The sequence below is a fragment of the Gobius niger genome, assembly GCF_951799975.1.
Source record: "Gobius niger genome assembly, chromosome: 9".
In the NCBI taxonomy this organism is placed as follows: Eukaryota; Metazoa; Chordata; class Actinopteri; order Gobiiformes; family Gobiidae; genus Gobius; species Gobius niger.
This window is the reverse complement of record NC_136860.1, coordinates 663,228-681,972: the sequence shown is the minus strand read 5'-3', so window position 1 is coordinate 681,972 and position 18,745 is coordinate 663,228. Positions and strand designations below refer to the sequence as shown.

Below are 18,745 nucleotides of genomic sequence, written 5' to 3'. Positions count from 1 at the left end.
TTACTGCACAGATGATAAATATTGAGCTCAAATATGTGTTGTTTATCGTAATTTATTGAATGTTGAATGACAGTGGATATGGTAAAATATCAAATATATATAAAAATGTGAACAAATCCTGGTGATTCTTTGCACGTATATGGATCATAGTGACCGTGGTGATTTATCTAAGCGTGTGTCTCGTACCTGTGATCTTAGTGCCGGCCTTGGCCTCCTGCGGAACGCCCACGCCGTACTCGTTCTCTCCCGTGACCCTGAAGTAGTAGATGGCGCCCTCCTGCAGGTCTTCCACTCGGTAGCTGAGCTCGTGGCAGTTGCTGGTGACGCAGACCCACGCCTTCTTACTGGCCTCTCTCTTCTCCACGTGGTAGGCCTTGACAGCGTCCCCGCCGTCGTTCTCCGGAGCCTCCCACGTCAGCGTGGCCGAGTCGCGGGTCACGGCCGACACCTTCACATTGAGCGGCGGTCCGGGCGAGTCCAGGACTTTGACCGTCATGGGCAGCGTGGCTTTGCCGAGCGGAGACTCGATGGTGACACTGTATTCACCCGAGTCGTTCCTCGTGGCGTTGTCGATGGTGAGCGTGGTGTGTGACGTGGAGGCGTCGATGGTGCCACGGACTTTGAGGTCCACGCCCTCTTTAGCCCATTCCACGGTGGGAGCCGGGTTCCCTCTGAACGGAACATTGAGTGTGAAGGCGGCGCTGTGTTTCACCATCATTACCTTCCTCAGATCGATGTCCACATCGAAGGCCGGCTCGCAGGTGCGGTCCATGGCGGCGCCAGGCTCGGAGTACAGGCTGCGGGTGCTGCTGCCGATCTTATTGACGGCTTTGACACAGAACTCGTACTCGACGTCAGTCTTCAGGCTGCTGACAGTGAACTCCAGGCTCTTAGTGAGAGCGATGGCCTCGGTCCATCGAGCCAGTTCCTCGGGAGACTCCTCCTCTTCTTCATCTTCATACTCCTCCTCATCCTCCTCCTCGGTCGGGGGTGGGCGCAGGTACTCTCTGTACTCCACGCTGTAGCCCAGGACAGCTGCTCCGCCGTCCTCCGTGGGCGGTTTCCACACGATGGAGATGGTGTCTTTGGTGGAGTTGATGATCTTTGGTTTGGTGGGACGTGACGGGATGACGAGCGGATCAGCGGCTCTGAACGTGGCCGACATCTCGCTGGGCGGGCTCAGACCCGCTGCGTTCTCCGCATAGACGCGGAAGTCGTAATCGCAGCCTTTCCGGAGTTTGGTGGCTATGGCGGTGCACTCGGTCACCAAGTCTCTGTTGACTCGGACCCAGCGCATGCCGGTCTTCTCTCTGCGCTCAATCACGTATCCCATCACGGCGCTGCCGCCATCGGCCACAGGTTTGCACCAGGTCAGAGTCATGGTGTCTCCGGTGATGTCGGTGACGTCCACGCTCATGGGTGCAGTGGCCACAGTGAAGGGGTCAGTGATCTTCACCATGTCGCTGTCCAGCGGCTCTCCCAGGCCGTGCTTATTGACGGCCAGGACACGGAACACGTACTCCTCGCTCTTCAGCAGCCCCTTGACTTTGTAGAAGTTCTTGGTGACGTCTCCTTTGATGAGTGTCCAGGCCAGACGGCTGGTCTCGCGCCGCTCCACCCTGTAGTGCGTGATGTCTGCTCCTCCGGCCTCCTGTGGCGGACCCCAGGACAGCGTGCAGGCTTCTGCGTTGAGTCCGGTGATCTGTAGAGGTCCGGCGCATGGTCCCGGTTTGTCCATGATCACCACATTGATGGGCATAGTCACGGAGCCGGCGATGTTCTGCAGCGTGAGCGCATACTGGCCAGAGTCTCTCCTGATGCAGTCCTTCACCACCACAGCGGTGCTGCTGTCAGTGGACACGATCTGGATCCTGGCTCTCAGTTCGATCTCTTTTCCGTCTTTGGTCCAGGACACCACGGGGGCGGGGCGTCCGGCCAGGTCTGCGCTGATCTTCAGCGTCTCTCCGGCTTTGACCATCAGCGTCTCGCGGTACTTCACGTCCATCATGATGCGTGGCGGGTCCACGTCGTCTTTGGCCGTGATGGGCCCGGTGTTGTAGGACGGCAGGCTGAAGAGGCCGGCGGCGTTCTTGGCGATGACTCTGAAGTCGTACTGGCTGTTCTCGGTCAGGCCGGTCACGTGGTAGTGCGTCTCGGGCACGTTGGTGAAGTTACAGCGAGTCCAGCGTCCTTCAGGCAGGTCTCTGCGCTCGATGGTGTACCCGGACACTTTGGCTCCACCGTCGTACTCGGGTTTATCCCAGGACAGACTGATGGTGGACCTGGATACGGCAGTGACCATGGGCGTTCCCGGTGGGTCACAGGGGTCTCTGGCGGCCACGGCCTCACATGCTTTACTGCATTTGCCGATGCCGGCGATGTTCTCGGCGTAGATGCGGTACTCGTACATCATGCCCTCGTCCACGCCCGTCACCTTATACTCCGTGTCTTTGAGCATGCCGCGGTTTATCTTGGTCCACAGGATGCTAGTGCGCTCTTTCCTCTCCAGGTGGTAGCCCAGTACCGGGCTGCCGCCGTCGTTCACCGGCTCGTTCCACGTCACCAACATGAAGGCCTTGGTGGCCAGCTTCACGATGGGAGTGGAGGGGGGTCCGGGCAGTTTGAAGTTGTACTGAGCCGTGATTCCAGGCGAGTCCAGGTACGTGCTCTTGCCGTATCGGTTCACGGCATAAATGCGGAACTGGTATTCGGCTCCGTGAGTGAGACGTCCAGCCTTGAACGCGGTTCTGGCCACGTTCCCGCCGACTATCTGCCACTCCTGGGAGTTGGTGTCTCTCTTCTCCACGATGTAGTGACTGGTGGAGCAGCCTCCGTCGTACTCAGGTGGAGACCAGGACAGGCTGATGCTGTCTGAGGTAACGGCATCCACTTTGCAGGCTTTGGGAGGTCCAGGTTTGTCCAGCACGACCACAGTGATGTTTGTGGACACGGTTCCTCCGCTGTTGGCCAAAGTAATCTCGTATTTGCCCACGTGCTCGCGGCTTGCCTCCTTGATCATGATCTTGGAGGAGGTGACTGTGTTGAGGATGGTTACGGAGGATGTCTGCTTCAGGGGGAGTCCATCTTTCTTCCAGGAGACCACGGGTTTGGGCCTTCCTCTGACCGGCACCTCGATGGTCAGGTCATCTTTGGCTTTGACGCTGTACGCCGAAAACAGCAGGTTCACGGACGGCTCGATGTCCACGTCCTTGGCGACGATGGGCAGTCCCAGGTCTTTGGGCTCGCTCTTGCCCTTCTCATTGATGGCCAAGACTCTGAACAGATAAACGTCATTAGGCGTCAGGTTGGCAACTGTGGCCTCGGGGACCTTCACGGTGCAGGCAGTGCCCCACTTGTCTCCACTCTTTGGTTTGAACTCCACGTTGTAGCACATGACTTTGCTGCCGCCATCGTGCGCGGGTTTGTCCCAGGCCAGAGACACGCTGGTCTTGGTCTGGTCCACGAGTGTGACTTTGCTCGGGGGCATCGGGACCTCAGAAATCTTGACCTCTTTGGTGGCGACGCTCTGGCCCTGTCCGTACTCGTTGACAGCGCACACTCTGAAGTAGAAGGTGCCTCCTTCAGGAAGCTCCTCGATCTTGAAGGAGTTTGCCGTGCAGTTGCTGGTGACGGCTGTGTAGACTTTACGCACAGACTCTCTCTTCTCCACGATGTAGTTGGTGATTTTGGAGCCTCCGTCGGTCAGGGGAGTGTCCCAGGCCAGAGTGATCGAGTCCTTCTTCAGCTCTTTGACAGCGAAGTTCTGCGGTGCGCTCGGAGTGTCCAGGATCCTCACCGCCACCACCGCAGACTTGCTCCCGCTGTCGTTCTCCAGCGTGAGCGAGTACTTCCCGCTGTCGAACCTGTTGACGTTGTCGATGACCAGCATGGTGTAGGAGCTGGTGCTGTCGATGGCTGCTCGTTCCGTGAGCGTCCCGTCCACCTTCTCCCACTTGGCCGTGGGTTCCGGACGTCCTCTCATCGCCACGAACAGACGCAGCGTTCCTCCAGCACGCACGGACACCACCTTCCGCAGCTCGGCATCCAACTCAATCTCCGGAGCCTCTGCCCGAGACGAGGTGACGACGGTGCCGTGCACACTGCCCGCCTCGCCCACGCCCTCCGAGTTGATGGCGCAGACTCTGAACTGGTACTCTCCTCCCTCCTTCAGGTCGCAGACAGTCAGCTTCGTGGCTTGGATCCCAGTGGGAGGAGTGCACATGGACCACTCCTTCTCCACCACAGGTTCGACGGCGGGAGCAACCTCGGCCTCCTCAGTTTCCTCGGGGATCGGCGTGTACTCCCTCATTTCCACGATGTAGCCCTTGACATAAGCGCCTCCGTCGAAGTCGGGTTTGCCCCAGGACAGAGACACGGAGGTCTTGGAGTAGTCGGTGACTTTAGGGTGGTGCGGAGGTCCGGGCGGAGTCAGGGCATTGCACGCTCTGTAGAAGAGGGACAGCTCACTCAGGTCGCCCATGCCCGCCTCGTTCTCGGCTGCGACGCGATACTCGTAGAAGTGCTCGCTCATGAGGCCGGTCACTCTGAAGCTTGTCTCAAGGAGCTTCTCGCGGTTGCATTTGGTGAACCTCACGCTGTCTTTGTCGCGCTTCTCCAGGTGGTATCCCTGGATCTCGGCACCGCCTGTCTGCTCCGGGGCGGACCACGTCAGGAGCATCGACTCCTTGGTGATCTCACTGGCCTCGGGAGTGCCGGGAGCGCTCGGCGGCTTGTACGGGTTACGGGCGATGACCGGTTCGCTTTCCAGGAAGTCGCCAACGCCGTATTTGTTGACGCCTTTCACTCTGAAGATGTATTCCTCAGATGGGAGCAGGTTCTTGACTTTGTAGAACAGTCCGTCGATCTGGGGAGCGACCAGAGTCCAGGAGAGGCGGCTCGTCTCTCTCTTCTCCAGGATGTAGTGCTTGACAGGAGCGCCTCCGTCCAGAGTCGGCTGCGCCCAGGACAGAGTGCAGTGGTCCGACATAACTCCGGTCACCTTCATCGGGCCGACGGGAGCGCCAGGCTTGTCCAGGACTTTCACCACGATGGGGAAGCTCTTGGTGCCTCCCAGGTTCTTCAGCACGAGGTCGTAGTTGCCGCTGTCGAGTTTGGTGATGTCTTTGATGGTCATGGAGGCATGTTTCTGGGCCAGTCGCAGCTCGATGCGCAGAGCTTTGTTCATCTCTTTGCCCTCTTTATGCCAGCTGATCTCAGGGAAGGGTTTGCCGTAAACGTCGGCGTCCAGCAGCAGGTTTTCCCCGGCGTTGATCACGATGACGTCCTTGTATTTGGGGTCCATTGACGCGCGCGGGGGCTCAACCTCGTCGGTGGCAGTGATGGGTCCGGAGTTGTCGGACGGTTCGCTGAACACTCCGGCCGCGTTCCGGGCGATGACTCTGAAGTCGTACTGTTCTCCCTCCGTCAGCCCGGTCACAGTGTACTCGGTGTCTGCGATGTTGGTGAAGTTTGCCCTGACCCAGTGTACGTCCGGAGACGACAGGTCCTTCCTCTCCACAATGTATCCCGTCACTTTGCTGCCGCCGTCGTACTGCGGTTTGGTCCACTGGATCCTGATCAGGTTTTTGGAGATGGTCACGGCTTCAGGAGCGCTGGGAGGATCGCACGGGTCACGGGCCACGTAGGACTCGGACACTTTGCTGCTGCGTCCGATTCCCACGATGTTCTCGCCGTAGACCCTGAACTCGTAGCCGATTCCTTCCTCTAGGTTGCAGATCTTGAACTGTGTGTCTGTGATGAGCGTCTTGTTGAGTTTGGTCCACATGATGCTGCTCCTCTCTTTACTCTCCAGGTGGTAGCCGATCATCGGGCTTCCTCCGTCGTTCACAGGCTCATTCCACTCCACGATCATCATTTCCTTCGTGGCGGACTGGATACGCGGGGTTCCCGGGGGCCCTGGAGGCTTGTAAGGATACTGCACCGTGATGGCCTTGGAGTCCAGAGACACTCCCTTCCCGTACCTGTTCTCGGCGATAATTCGGAACTGGTACTCAGCCCCCGTCTTGAGTTTGGTGACTTTGAAGGCGGTCCTCGCAAGCTGCGTGGTGACGGATTGCCATGTTTGTGTTGTGGTGTCGCGTTTCTCCACGATGTAGTTCTTGACCTGGCACCCTCCCGTGTACTCGGGCGGCTCCCAGGCCAGGTGCACGAAGGTGTTGCTGACCTCCACCACCTTCACAGGGCCTTTGGGGGGTCCGGGCTTGTCCAGGATGACGACAGACACGTCCTCGGTGCACGAGCCCGTGGTGTTGGAGGCGGTGATGGAGTATTTGCCCAGGTCGTCTTTGCAGGCCTCGGTGATGCTGATGCAGGTGGTGCTCTCGGTGTTGGCCACGTTCACCCTGGAGGTGACTTTGAGCGGCTGCCCGTCTTTGGTCCAGGACACTCTGGGTCTGGGGCGTCCGATCACAGGGAACTCCAGCTTGAGGTCCTTACCGGAGCGGACCGTGTAGCTGTTGAACTGCAGTTTGATGCTGGGCTCCATGGTGGAGTCGGCTGCAATCACCGGAGCCACTAAGGCCGTGGGCTCGCTCTTGCCTTTGTCGTTGTAGGCAATGATCCTGAACAGGTACTCTGTGCCGGGGGTCAGGCCTTTGACGGTGCCCTCGCAGGTCTTCACGTTTGATGCCACGCCCCACTTGTCTGTTCCTTTGGGCAGCATCTCGATGAGGTAGCCCCCGATCCTGCTGCCGCCGTCGTGCTCCGGTTTGACCCAGGCCAGAGAGGCACTCACTTTGGTCACGTCGGTGAGGTAGACCTTTCCGACGGGCAGAGGCACCTCAGCGGCTTTAGTGGCGGTCTTCGTCTCCACGGCTTGTCCCACTCCAAACTCGTTCTCCGCCTGCACTCTGAAGTAGTACATGGCTCCTTCAATCAGGTTCTCCACCTTGAAGGAGTTCTTGGTGCATTTGGTGGAGACATTAGCGTAGGCCTTTCTGGTGGATTCGCGTTTGTCGATGACATAGTTTTTGATCTTGGAGCCTCCGTCGACGAGCGGTGCGTCCCAGACAAGGGTCACGGAGTGGGTCTTGACGTCTTTGACCACCAGGTTGAGTGGCGCGGAGGACGTGTCCAGCACTTTGACGGACACCACATCGGACACGGTGCCGCTGCTGTTGGTGAGGCTCAGCGAGTACTTCCCGGAGTCATTCCTATCGCTGGAGTCGATGGAGAGCTGCGTGAAAGTCAGCGCCTTCTCCACCACCGCCTTCTCTGGCAGCTCGCCCTCGTCTTTGCTCCACTTGATCTCGGGTACCGGGCGGCCCTTAAACGGAACGTTGATCCTGACTGACGCGCCAGCTTTAACCACAATGCCCTTCCTTAGCTCCGAGTCCAGGAGGATCAGCGGATCCTCAAATCGCTCCTCGGTCTTGGCGGTGCCGGACAGCACGGCCGGCTCGCCCACGCCCAGCTTGTTCAGGGCGCACACCTGCACCTTGTACTCCTGGTTCTCAGCCAGCTTGGTGACCTCGTACTTGTTGAGTCTGAGGCCGGTGGCGGGCGTGACCATGGTCCACTCCTCCTCCTCGGCCTTGCACACTTCCACGACGTAGCCCTGGATGGGACTGCCGCCGTCGGACGCCGGTTTGCCCCAGGACAGGGAGATGGAGGTCTTGGTGGAGTCGATGACGTTGATGTAGCTGGGAGCGCTGGGTTTGAACTTGGGGTCGGCTGCTTTGTAGTTGGAGCTTGGCAGGCTGTACACTCCCATTCCCACCTCGTTCTCCGCAGATACTCTGAACTCGTACTCGTGTCCGTTGGTGAGACCAGTCACTCTGAAGGAGAGGTCGGTCACCTTCTGCCGATTGCACCTGGTCCACTTGATGCCAGCTCTGTCCTTCTTCTCGATGATGTAGCTGGTGATCTCGCTGCCTCCGTCTGATTCGGGGGCGGTCCACGTGACTGTCATGCTGTCGCGAGCGATGTGTGAGACGTCTTCAACGTGGGGCTGCCCCGGAGGCACGAAGGGCGTCTTCATCATGACGTTCCCGGACTCCAGGGACGAGCCGGTGCCATACTTGTTCACAGCCATGACGCGGAACGTGTACTCGTTGCCTTCGAGCAGTTTGGTGACTTTGTAGCAGGTGGCTGTGCAGCTGCTGCAGACAACGGTCCAGGCCAGGCGGCTCGTTTCTCTGCGCTCGATGACGTAGTGAGTGATGGGACTTCCTCCGTCCTGCAGTGGCGCGCGCCAGGCCAGCGTGCACCTGTCCTCGGCCACTCCGGTCACGTGCAGAGGACCCTCGCACACGCTGGGTCTGTCCAGCACCACCACTTTGAAGGGGATTGTCTCGCTGCCGGCCTCGTTGGTGATCTGTAAGACGTACAGCCCTCCGTCGACCCGCACACAGTCTTTGATGACGAGGGCGGCTCTGGTCTCGGTGTTCCTGATGTCCAGGCGGAGCGTGTTCACCACCGTTTGGTCATTCTTGAACCACTGCATGGTGGGAGGGGGTTTGCCTCTGACGTCTGCGTCCAGTTTGAATGTGTCTCTGGCGTTGACGACGATGGTCTTGGTGAACTCAGGGTCGATGGAGAACTTGGGCGCCTCCAACTTGTCGCTGGCGGTTATGGGGCCGCTGTTGTAGGACGGTTTGCTGACGGTGCCCACAGCGTTCTTGGCGATGACTCTGAAGTCGTACTGAGCGTTCTCGGTCAGGCTGGTGACGGTGAACTGCGTCTCGATGACGTTGGTGAAGTTGGCTCGGACCCAGCGGCCCTCGGGCAGGTCGCGCTTCTCCACGGTGTAGCCCGTGATGTTGCTGCCGCCGTCGTACTCAGGTTTGGTCCATTGGATGATGATGGTGTCTTTGGTGATGTGGATAGGTTCGGGCTGGCCGGGTGGGTCACACGGGTCTCGGGCTGCACAGCCCTCGGACACTTTGCTGCAGCGGCCGATGCCGACGATGTTCTCGCCGTAGACACGGTACTCGTACTCCACGCCCTCCTCCAGGGGGTAACTCTTGAATGTGGTCTCATGGATCAGTGTCTTATTGATCTTGACCCACAGGATGCTGTTCCTCTCCTTCCGCTCCAGGTGGTAGCCGAGGATGGGTGAGCCTCCGTCCATGATGGGCTCGTGCCACTCCACGACGTGGTGGTCTCTGGACAGAGAGGCGATGAAGGGAGTACCCGGAGGCCCGGGCTCTCTGTAGGGGTACTGAGCCACCACACTCTTGGAGTCCAGGCCATGGCTCTTTCCGTAGCGGTTCTGAGCGATGATCCTGAACTGGTACTCAGCGCCAGTCTTCAGCCGTAACACTTTGATGGAGGTTCTGGCGCAGTTGTTGCTGACGTTCTCCCAGGTTGTGGTGGTGGTGTCTCTCTTCTGGATGACGTAATTAGAGATCTGGCAGCCACCATTGTGTTTGGGCGGGGCCCAGGACAGCGTGACGCTCTGAGTTGTGATCTCATCGAACTTCACGGGGCCGGACGGGGGTCCTGGTTTGTCCAGGACGATGATCTCCACCGTGGTGTCCTTCTTTCCAGCGGCGTTGGTGACGCTGACGGTGTACATGCCGCCATCGTCGCCCGCCGCCTCTTTGATGCTGAGCGCCGTGGAGCCAATGGTGTTGATGATGTTCACTCGGGTGGTAAACTTCAGGGGCGCTCCATCTTTGCTCCAGGACACGGCGGGTTTAGGGCGGCCGATCACGGGGATGGTCACGTTCAGGTCCTTCCCCACGTGGACGTTGTAGCTGCTGAAGGCAGGGCGCACATCAGGCTCGATCACCAGGTCTTTGGCCATGACGGGGCCGGAAAGGACACGTGGGTCGCTCTTGCCCTTGTCGTTGATGGCGGTGACTCTGAACAGGTATTCCTCTCCGGGGTTCAGGTTGGACACCGTGGCCTCCATGGTCTTAAAGGTGTTGACTCCGTTCCACTTCTCCTGCCCCTTCAGCTGCACCTCCAGCAGGTACTGCAGCACCCTGCTGCCGCCGTCGTACGCTGGCTTCTCCCAGCCCAGGGAGATGCTGGTCTTGGTCTGATCCGTCACCATCAGGTTCTTGGGGCACTGCGGGACCTCGGACACCTTCATGGGGTCCACGATGATAGCGGGCAGCCCCACGCCGTGAGCGTTCTCTGCCAGGACTCTGAAGTAGTAGCTGCAGCCCTCCTGCAGATGCTCCACCTTCCAGGACAGTTGGTGGCAGTTGGTGACCACGGCGGCGTAGGTCTTACGGGTGCTCTCTCGCTTCTCCACAATGTAGTTCTTGATCTTGGAGCCTCCGTCGAGCAGAGGAGGTTCCCAGGCCAGAGTGACCGACTGGTTGGTGATCTCCTGGACCTTGAGGTTGGCCGGGGCGCTCGGCGTGTCCAGCACTCGCACCACAACGTAGGCTGACTTGGTGCCGCTGGCATTCTCCGCGGTGAGGTTGTACTTGCCACTGTCGCTGCGGCTCATGTTGTCGATGACTAGAGACGTGTAACTGCTGGTGACCTCCAGCTGCGCAGACTCCTTCAGCGGAGCCTCGTCTTTGTCCCACTTGATGGTGGGAGCGGGGCGGCCCTTGATAGGGATGAAGAGTCGCAGTGAAGTGCCGGCTTTGATGGACACGATGTTCCTGAGCTCGGGGTCGATGTCGAGGTCGGGCTCCTCCAGTTTGTCCTGAGCCACGATGGCGCCGCAGACGTCCGCCGGTTCGCCGACGCCCACTTTGTTGATGGCGCAGATTCTGAACTTGTAGGCCTGGTTCTCTTTCAGGCTGGTCACTTCGTAGTTGGTGCGCTTGATGCCGGCGGGCGGCGTGCAGGTGACCCATTCTTCAGCGGGCGCCTCTGCTGCCGCCTCCTCAGCTGGAGGTTCAGCTGGGACTGTGGTGGTGCAGTACTCCACGATATATCCCTGGACCTCACAGCCGCCGTCGCAGGCCGGTTTGCCCCAGGACAGAGACACAGTGGACTTGGAGGTGTCCAGGACTCTGGGGTGGTGTGGCGGGCCCGGTTTGAAGACTGGGTCCACGGCCCTGTAGAAGACGGTCGGGGAACTGGCCTCTCCGGTGCCGATGGCGTTTTCAGCGGCGACTCTGAACTCGTAAATGTGGCTCTCCAACAGCCCGGTCACTCTGAAGGTCAGCTCGGTGACGGTGCTCCTGTTGCAGCGCGTCCACCTCACACCCTCTTTGTCGTGTTTCTCGATGATGTAGCCGGTGATGGGGCTGCCGCCATCCTCAGAAGGAGCTTCCCACGTCAGAACCATGGAGTCCTTCCTGATGTCGGACACCTCCAGGCCTTTGGGTGTTCCCGGGGGCATGTACGGATCTTTGATCAGTACTGGGGCCGATTCCAGAGGCGCTCCCACTCCAAACTGGTTCACTGCTCTGATCCTGAAGATGTACTCGTCTCCCTCCATGAGCTTGGTGACTTTCAAGCAGGTGTTCTGCACCTTGTTGTCGATGACGGTCCACACCAGGCGGCTGGTCTCGCGCCTCTCCACGATGTAGTGTGAGATCTTTGAGCCGCCGTCCTGCGTCGGGGCCTTCCAGGACACGCAGCAGCGGTCGCACATGACTCCAGTCACATTGGCCGGTCCCAGAGGCTCTCCGGGTTTGTCCAGGACCTTCACGTTCACCTTAACTGCCTTCTCTCCGCCGGGGTTCCGCAGCAGCAGTGTGTACTCCCCTCCGTCCGACAGCTTGGCCTCTTTCACGAAGATGAAGGCCTTGGTGGGCTGGTTCTTGATCTCGCGGTGGATGGTGTTGCCGAGCTCGAGTTCTCCCATCATCCAGTGGATACTCGGCAGAGGTTTTCCGCGAACGTCGGCGTCGATCTTGAAATTGTCTCCGGCGTTGACCACGAGTGTCTGCGTGTACTCCGGGTCAATGCTGAAGCTCGGCGGCTCGACCTCGTCTTTGGCGGTGATGGGTCCGGTGCTGTAGGACGGCAGGCTGAAGACACCCGCCGAGTTCCGGGCAATCACCCTGAACTCGTACTGGTTATCAGGCACCAGTCCCGTGGCCACGTACTCCGTCTCGATGACGTTGGTGAAGTTGGCTTTGAGCCAGCGTCCTTCCGGCAGCTCCTTCTTCTCCACGATGTAGCCGGTGACTTTAGCGCCACCGTCATACTCGGGTTTGGTCCAGGCGATGGTGACGGAGTCCTTGGTGATCTTGGTGGCCTCGGGAGTACCCGGGGGATCGCAGGGGTCTCGTGCCACCACGCCCTCTGACACTTTGCTGACTTTGCCGACACCGACGATGTTCTGGGCGTAGACGCGGTACTCGTACTCCTGCCCCGGCTCCAGCCCCATGGTCTTAAAGGTCTGCTCCGTGATCAGGGACTTGTTCAGCTTCACCCACAGGATGCTGTTCCTCTCTTTGCGCTCCAGGTGGTAGCCCAGGATGCTGGTGCCGCCGTCATTGACTGGCTCGTTCCAGGCCACCAACATATTGTCCTTGCTGCAGGCGGCGATGGACGGAGTACCTACAGAGAGACGGGGAGAGACAGGGAGTTCATTAACCCGGCGTCAGCGAAAAAGAGTAGACAAACTAAAATAAACAATCATGAAGGCCAGTGCGTGTTTGAGGTCATATAGGGAAAAAAATAAATGTAGAGATATCAATTTGAGACTTTTGCTGGGTTTTGTTTGTGTGTGTGGGGTCTGCGTGTGTGGGGTCTGCGTGTGTGTGGGGTCTGCGTGTGTGGGGTATGCGTGTCTGGGGTCTGCGTGTGTGGGGTCTGCGTGTGTGGGGTCTGTGTGTGTGGGGTCTGCGTGTGTGTGGGGTCTGCGTGTGTGGGGTCTGCGTGTTTGGGGTCTGCGTGTCTGGGGTCTGCGTGTCTGGGGTCTGCGTGTGGGGGGTCTGCGTGTGTGGGGTTTGCGTGTGGGGGGTCTGCGTGTGTGGGGTCTGCGTGTGTGGGGTCTGCGTGTGGGGGGTCCGTACCTGGGGGTCCAGGCAGCTTGTACGGGTACTGCGCGGTGATGCACTCCGACAGCAGCGTCGGGCCTTTGCCGTAGCGGTTCTCGGCTGTGATCCTGAACTGGTACTCGGAGCCGGTCTTCAGGCGGCCGGCCTTCACCTTGGTGCGGGCGAGGTTAGGCGACACCACGCTCCAGACGGTGCCGGACGTGTCTCTCTTCTCCACGATGTAGTGCTTGACGGTGCAGCCGCCGGTGTACTCGGGCGGCGCCCAGGACACACTGATGCTGTCGGCCGTCACCTCCTCCACTTTGACCGGGCCTGTGGGCTGCCCCGGCTTGTCCAGGACGACCACGCTCAGCTCGCCTTTGGCCTCGCCTGCCGTGTTGGTGAGCGTAATGGTGTAGTGGCCCACGTCCTCTTTAGCCGCTTCTTTGATGCTCAAGTTCAGCATGGTTTCTGTGGCGCTGTAGTTCACCCGTGTGGTTCTCTTCAGCGGCTGCTTGTCTTTGACCCAGGACACGGCGGCTTTGGGGCGCGCCACGTACGGGATGTCCACCGTCAGGTCCTCTCCGGCACGCACGCTGAAGGTGGAGAACATCATCTTCATGTTGGGGGCGATGACCAGGTCTTTGACGATGACCGGGACGCCGATCTGCCGCGGGTCACTCGTGCCCTTCTCGTTCCTGGCAGCCACGCGGAACGTGTACTCCTCCCCAGGGTTCAGGTTGGCGATGGTGGCCTCGGTCTCCTTCACGATGACGGCCTGGTGCCACTTCTCGTCTCCTTTGTGCTGCACCTCGACCACGTAGCAGCCGATCCTGGAGCCGCCGTCGTGCACGGGCTTCTCCCAGGTCAGGGATACGCTGGTCTTCGTTACGTCCTTCAGCAAGACTTTCCCTGGAGGCTGCGGTTTCTCTGACACTTTGATGGACTCGCCGGCCTCGATGGGCAGGCCGATGCCGTACTCGTTCTCCGCCAGGACTCGGAAGTAGTAGTTGCAGCCCTCGAGGAGCTGGTCCACGGTGAAGCTGGTGCCGTGGCAGGTGGCCGTGACAGTAGCGTAGGCCTTCCTGGTCGACTCACGTTTCTCCACGATGTAGTTCTTCACCTTCACTCCGCCGTCGTTCACGGGTGGCTCCCAGGTCAGCGTCACGGACTCGCACGTCACCGCGGTGATCTTCAGGTTCTGCGGGGCGCTGGGCGTGTCCAGGACTCGCACCTGGACGGTCACGGTCTTGGAGCCGGAGCTGTTCTCCACGGTCAGGTTGTACTTGCCACTGTCGAAGCGGTTGACGTTCTCGATGACGAGGGAGGTGAAGGAGGTGGTGGAGTCGATGGTGGCGCGCTCCACCGGCTCTCCGTCCTCTTTGGTCCACTTGGCGGTAGGGGCGGGGCGTCCTCTGATGGGGACGAACAGCCGCAGAGAGCAGCAGGCCCTGAGGCTCACCACCTTCCTGAGCTCCGCGTCCAGGTCCAGCTCCGGGGGTAGCAGACGGTCCTCGGCTTTGGGGTTCTCGGGCACGGCCGCAGCCTCGCCCAGGCCCTCGCTGTTCAAGGCAGAGATCTGGACCTTGTACTCCTGGTTCTCCTTCAGGTTGATGATGGTGAAGCTTGTGGCCAGCAGGCCGTCCTTAGGCGTCACAATGGTCCACTCCTCTTCCTCCTCCTTCTCACGGGGGACGCAGGTCTCCACGATGTAGCCGGTGATGTCGGAGCCGCCGTCGTATACCGGTTTGTTCCAGGCCACAGTGATGGAGGACTTGGTGGTGTCCAGGACTCGGGGGTTGCAAGGAGCACCCGGCGTGTACAGGCCGTCTGTGGCTTTGTAGAAGGGGCTGGACATGCTGGGAGCGCTGATTCCGGCCGCATTCTCTGCCGTCACTCTGAACTCGTACATGTGATCCACCAGGAGCCCGCCCACTCTGAACTGCAGCTCCTTCACCTTCCTCTTGTTGCACTTGACCCAGCGCAGGCCGATGCGGTCCTTGCGCTCCACGTTGTAGTGAGTAATGGGCGTGCCGCCGTCGCTCTTGGGCGCCTGCCACATGAGCACCATGGAGTCTCTGGTGATGGCGGTGACCTCAGGGTTCTCCGGGGCGTCGGGGACGGTGTAAGGGTTATCTGCGATAGTCGGCGCCGAGTCCAGAGACTCTCCCAGGCCGTATTTATTGACGGCCATGACTCTGAAGATGTACTCGTTTCCTTTGAGCAGCTTGGTCACTTTGAACTGTGTGACCTGCAGGTCTGAGGCCACGTTGGTCCAGACCAGACGGCTGGACTCGCGCTTCTCGATCACGTAGCCCTCGATCTTAGCGCCGCCGTCGTCTGCGGGAGGCGCCCAGGCGATCACGCAGTTATCTGCTGTGACCTCGGACACTTTGAGCGGTCCGACCGGAGGCCCGGGCCGGTCCAGGACTTTGACCTTGAAGATATGTTTGGCGAAGCCGCCCACGTTGGTGGCGGTGAGGACGAACTCTCCTCCGTCAGCGCGTACAGAGTCTTTGTTGGTGAGGATGGTGGTGAGCTCGGTGAAGCGCACCTCCAGCTTCATGGTGTTCTCCACCTCTTTGCCGTTCTTGGTCCACACCATGGAGGGCGTGGGCTGTCCGGCGATGTCGGCGTCCAGTTTGAACGACTCTCCTGCCTTCAGCTGCACCACGTCCTTAAACACGGCGTCCACCATGATGCGCGGCTCCACGATGTCGTCGCGGCAGGTGATGGGGTCCGACGGGTCGGAGGGCACGCTGACGGCGCCCGCTGCGTTCCGGGCGATGACCCTGAACTCGTAGGAGGTGTCCTGCGTCAGGCCGCTCACCGTGAACTGCGTCTCTATGATGTTGGTGAAGTTGGCTCGGCTCCAGCGGCCGGCCGGCAGCTCCTTCTTCTCCACGACGTAGCCCGTGATCTTGAAGCCGCCGTCGTACTCAGGTTTGCTCCACTGGATGGTGATGACGTTCTTGTTGACAAACACAGGCTCGGGCTGACCCGGAGGATCCACCGGGTCCAGGGCCAGGATGGCCTCTGAGGCTTTGCTGGGTTTACCGATGCCCGCCAGGTTCTCTGCTGTGACTCTGAACTCGTAGGCCACTCCGTCCTCCAGGCCGCTGGACTTGAAGAGGTTTCCTTTAACCATGCTGGTGCTGATCTTGGTCCACATGATGCTGCTGCGCTCCTTACGCTCCACGTGATAACCCAACACCTCGCTGCCTCCGTCCGACACCGGCTCGTTCCAGCCGATGGTGATGGAGTCTTTGGTGAAGGCGGCCACCTGCGGTGTCCCCGGAGGCCCGGGGGCTTTGAAGGGGTAGGCGGCGACCACGGCCTCGGAGGTGATGGGCGGGCCGGCGCCGTAGCGGTTCTTAGCTTTGACTCTGAACTGATACTCGGAGCCGGTGTTCAGGCGCACGGCTTTGAACACGGTGCGGATGATGGAGGACGACAGCTCGGTCCAGGTCTGGGACGTGGTGTCTCGGATCTCCACCACGTAGTTGTTGATGGGGACGCCGCCGTCGTTCTCCGGAGTCTCCCAGGAGAACACGCAGTAGGTCCTGGAGATCTCCACGATTTTCAGCGGGCCTTTGGGCGGCCCCGGCACGTCGTGCACTTTAACGATCAGGTTCTCTGAGACGGTTCCTGCGATGTTCTTGCCCGTCATGGTGTAGACGCCGGCGTCGCCTCTGACGCACTCGCCAATGCTGAGGACCACGGTGGCGGCCGTGGTCTCTACGTTAGTGCGCTGCGTGAGCTTCAGCGCGCCGCCGTCTTTCTGCCAGGACACGGTGGGCCGGGGGCGGCCCATCACCGGGATCTCCACCTTAATGTCGTCTCCGGCTTTGGCGATGACAGTCTTCTGGCACACGCCACGCATGTCGAACTCCGGCAGCATGGTGGCCTCCTTCACAGCGATGGCTTTGCTCTCGCGCGGCAAGCTCCGGCCTGAGTGGTTAACCGCCATCACCCTGAACACGTACACTTCGTTCTCGTTCAGGTTCTTCACCACGAAGTCCATGGTCTTGACGGTGGTGACGTGCGCCCACTGGTCCGTGCCCTTCTTCTGCGCCTCCAGGACGTACCCCGTGATGCGGCTTCCTCCGTCGTGTTTGGGGCGAGTCCAGGCCAGACTGACCGAGGTCTTGGTGATGTCTGTGGGAATGATGCTCTCGGGGGGAGTGGGCGCCTGCGAGGCTCTGATGGGGTCTGACGTCTCCACCGCCTCGCCCACGCCATACTCGTTCTCCGCAGACACTCTGAAGTAGTACTCGCAGCCCTCGCCCAGCTCGCCGATGCAGGCCGAGGTGGCGCCGCAGTGCAGAATGCAGGCCGCGAAGGCTTTACGCGTGGACTCTCTCTTCTCAATGATGTAGTTGGTGATCTTCGCTCCGCCGTCGATCAGGGGCATCTCCCAGGACAGAGTGATGCTCTCCTTGTCGATCTTCACGGGTTTGAGGTTGAGCGGTGGTCCCGGAGAGTCCAGCACACGCACGTGCACATCGGCCGTCTTCTTCCCCGAGGCGTTCTCCAGGGTCAGCTCGTACTTGCCGGCGTCGCTGCGGCTGCTCTCGGGGATGATCAGCATGGTGAAGCTCTCGGTGCTGTCGATGACGGCGCGGGTCACGGCTCCGCCCTCTTTGGTCCATGTGACGGTGGGACTGGGCCGGCCCTTGATGGGGACGAACATGCGGATGGAGCAGCCGGCTCGGACCACCAGAGTCTTCCTCAGCTCCACGTCCAGCTCGAACTCGGGCTCGGCCGCGCGCTCCACCACCTCCGTGGCCTCGGGCGTCTCGGCCGGCTCGCCCGCGCCTTTGCCGTTCACCGCGCTGATGCGGAAGAAGTACTTGGCTCCAGACTCCAGCCCCGGCACCACGAACTCGGTGATGCGCAGCGGCGACGAGGGCGTGGCCTTCACCCACTCCTCGCTGCCGTCTTTGCGGTGCTCGATGATGTAGCCGGTCACCTCCAGGCCGCCGTTGTCCAGCGGTTTGCCCCAGTTCAGGGTCGCGGTGGATTTGGTGGTGTCGGTGACGCGGGGGTTTACGGGCGGACCGGGCGGGACTGAAACACAAAGACGGAAGGTTAGAGACACGCGAGCATCTACACCAGCTCTTATTCGTGTAATGATATACTCACAGGCTGCCACGATGGTCGTCACGGGCATGGACGGCTCGCTGGGCTCTCCAAAGCCGGCCTGGTTCTCCGCCATCACCCTGAACTCGTACTCCATGCCGGTGGTCAGACCCGTGACCTCCAAGCTCAGCTCCGTCACCGGTTTCTTAGACGCTCGGATCCAGCGCATGCCCTTCTTCTCCTTCTTCTCCACGCAGTAACCGATGATGTCGCTGCCGCCGTCATCAGCCGGGCGGCGCCATGTGACTGTGGCCGACTGCCCGTCCACCTTCTCCACCTCGGGTTTGGACGGCGGGCCGGGAGGACCTGCACGAGCGCACGGTTAGTTTGACATAACGTAGGTTTATATATAAGCAAAGTGCCCATTTCATCTGCACACGTGTGGGCCAATCAGGTCCTACAATCAGACTACAAAACAAACCACATCCCTGTAGAGATGTGTGAGCGGGTTCAGGTCATGGAACTATCATTCAAAATGCCTGAACACTGAGGTCACTGAGCCATAACTGAACCGTGAGAGGCTTTGGTTTAAAGTCTTAATGTTTCTTTCATATGGTTATTTGGTGAAATACTTGAGGGAAGAGACAGAGGCTCAGGGCGGCTTCTTTGCAGTGGACCGTACTGGACCATAGTGGACCGTAGTGGACCATAGTGGCCCATAGTGGACCGTAGTGGACCATAGTGGACCGTAGTGGACCGTAGTGGACCGTAGTGGACCGTAGTGGACCATAGTGGAC

At 60.0% G+C, this 18,745-nt stretch overlaps 1 protein-coding gene across 1 annotated transcript in view; it reads right to left on the bottom strand.

Moving 5' to 3' along the window:
* The window catches only part of LOC306967383 (titin-like), a 206,157-nt gene that overhangs the window by 42,102 nt on the left and 145,310 nt on the right, over positions 1-18,745 (bottom strand). The window contains exons 122-124 of the mRNA XM_079562388.1: positions 18,012-18,314; positions 12,903-17,936; positions 187-12,444 (exon numbers count right to left, since the gene is read on the bottom strand). Of these exons, the coding sequence (XP_079418514.1) occupies positions 187-12,444; positions 12,903-17,936; positions 18,012-18,314 (17,595 nt within the window). The remainder of the gene's footprint in view (positions 1-186; positions 12,445-12,902; positions 17,937-18,011; positions 18,315-18,745) is intronic.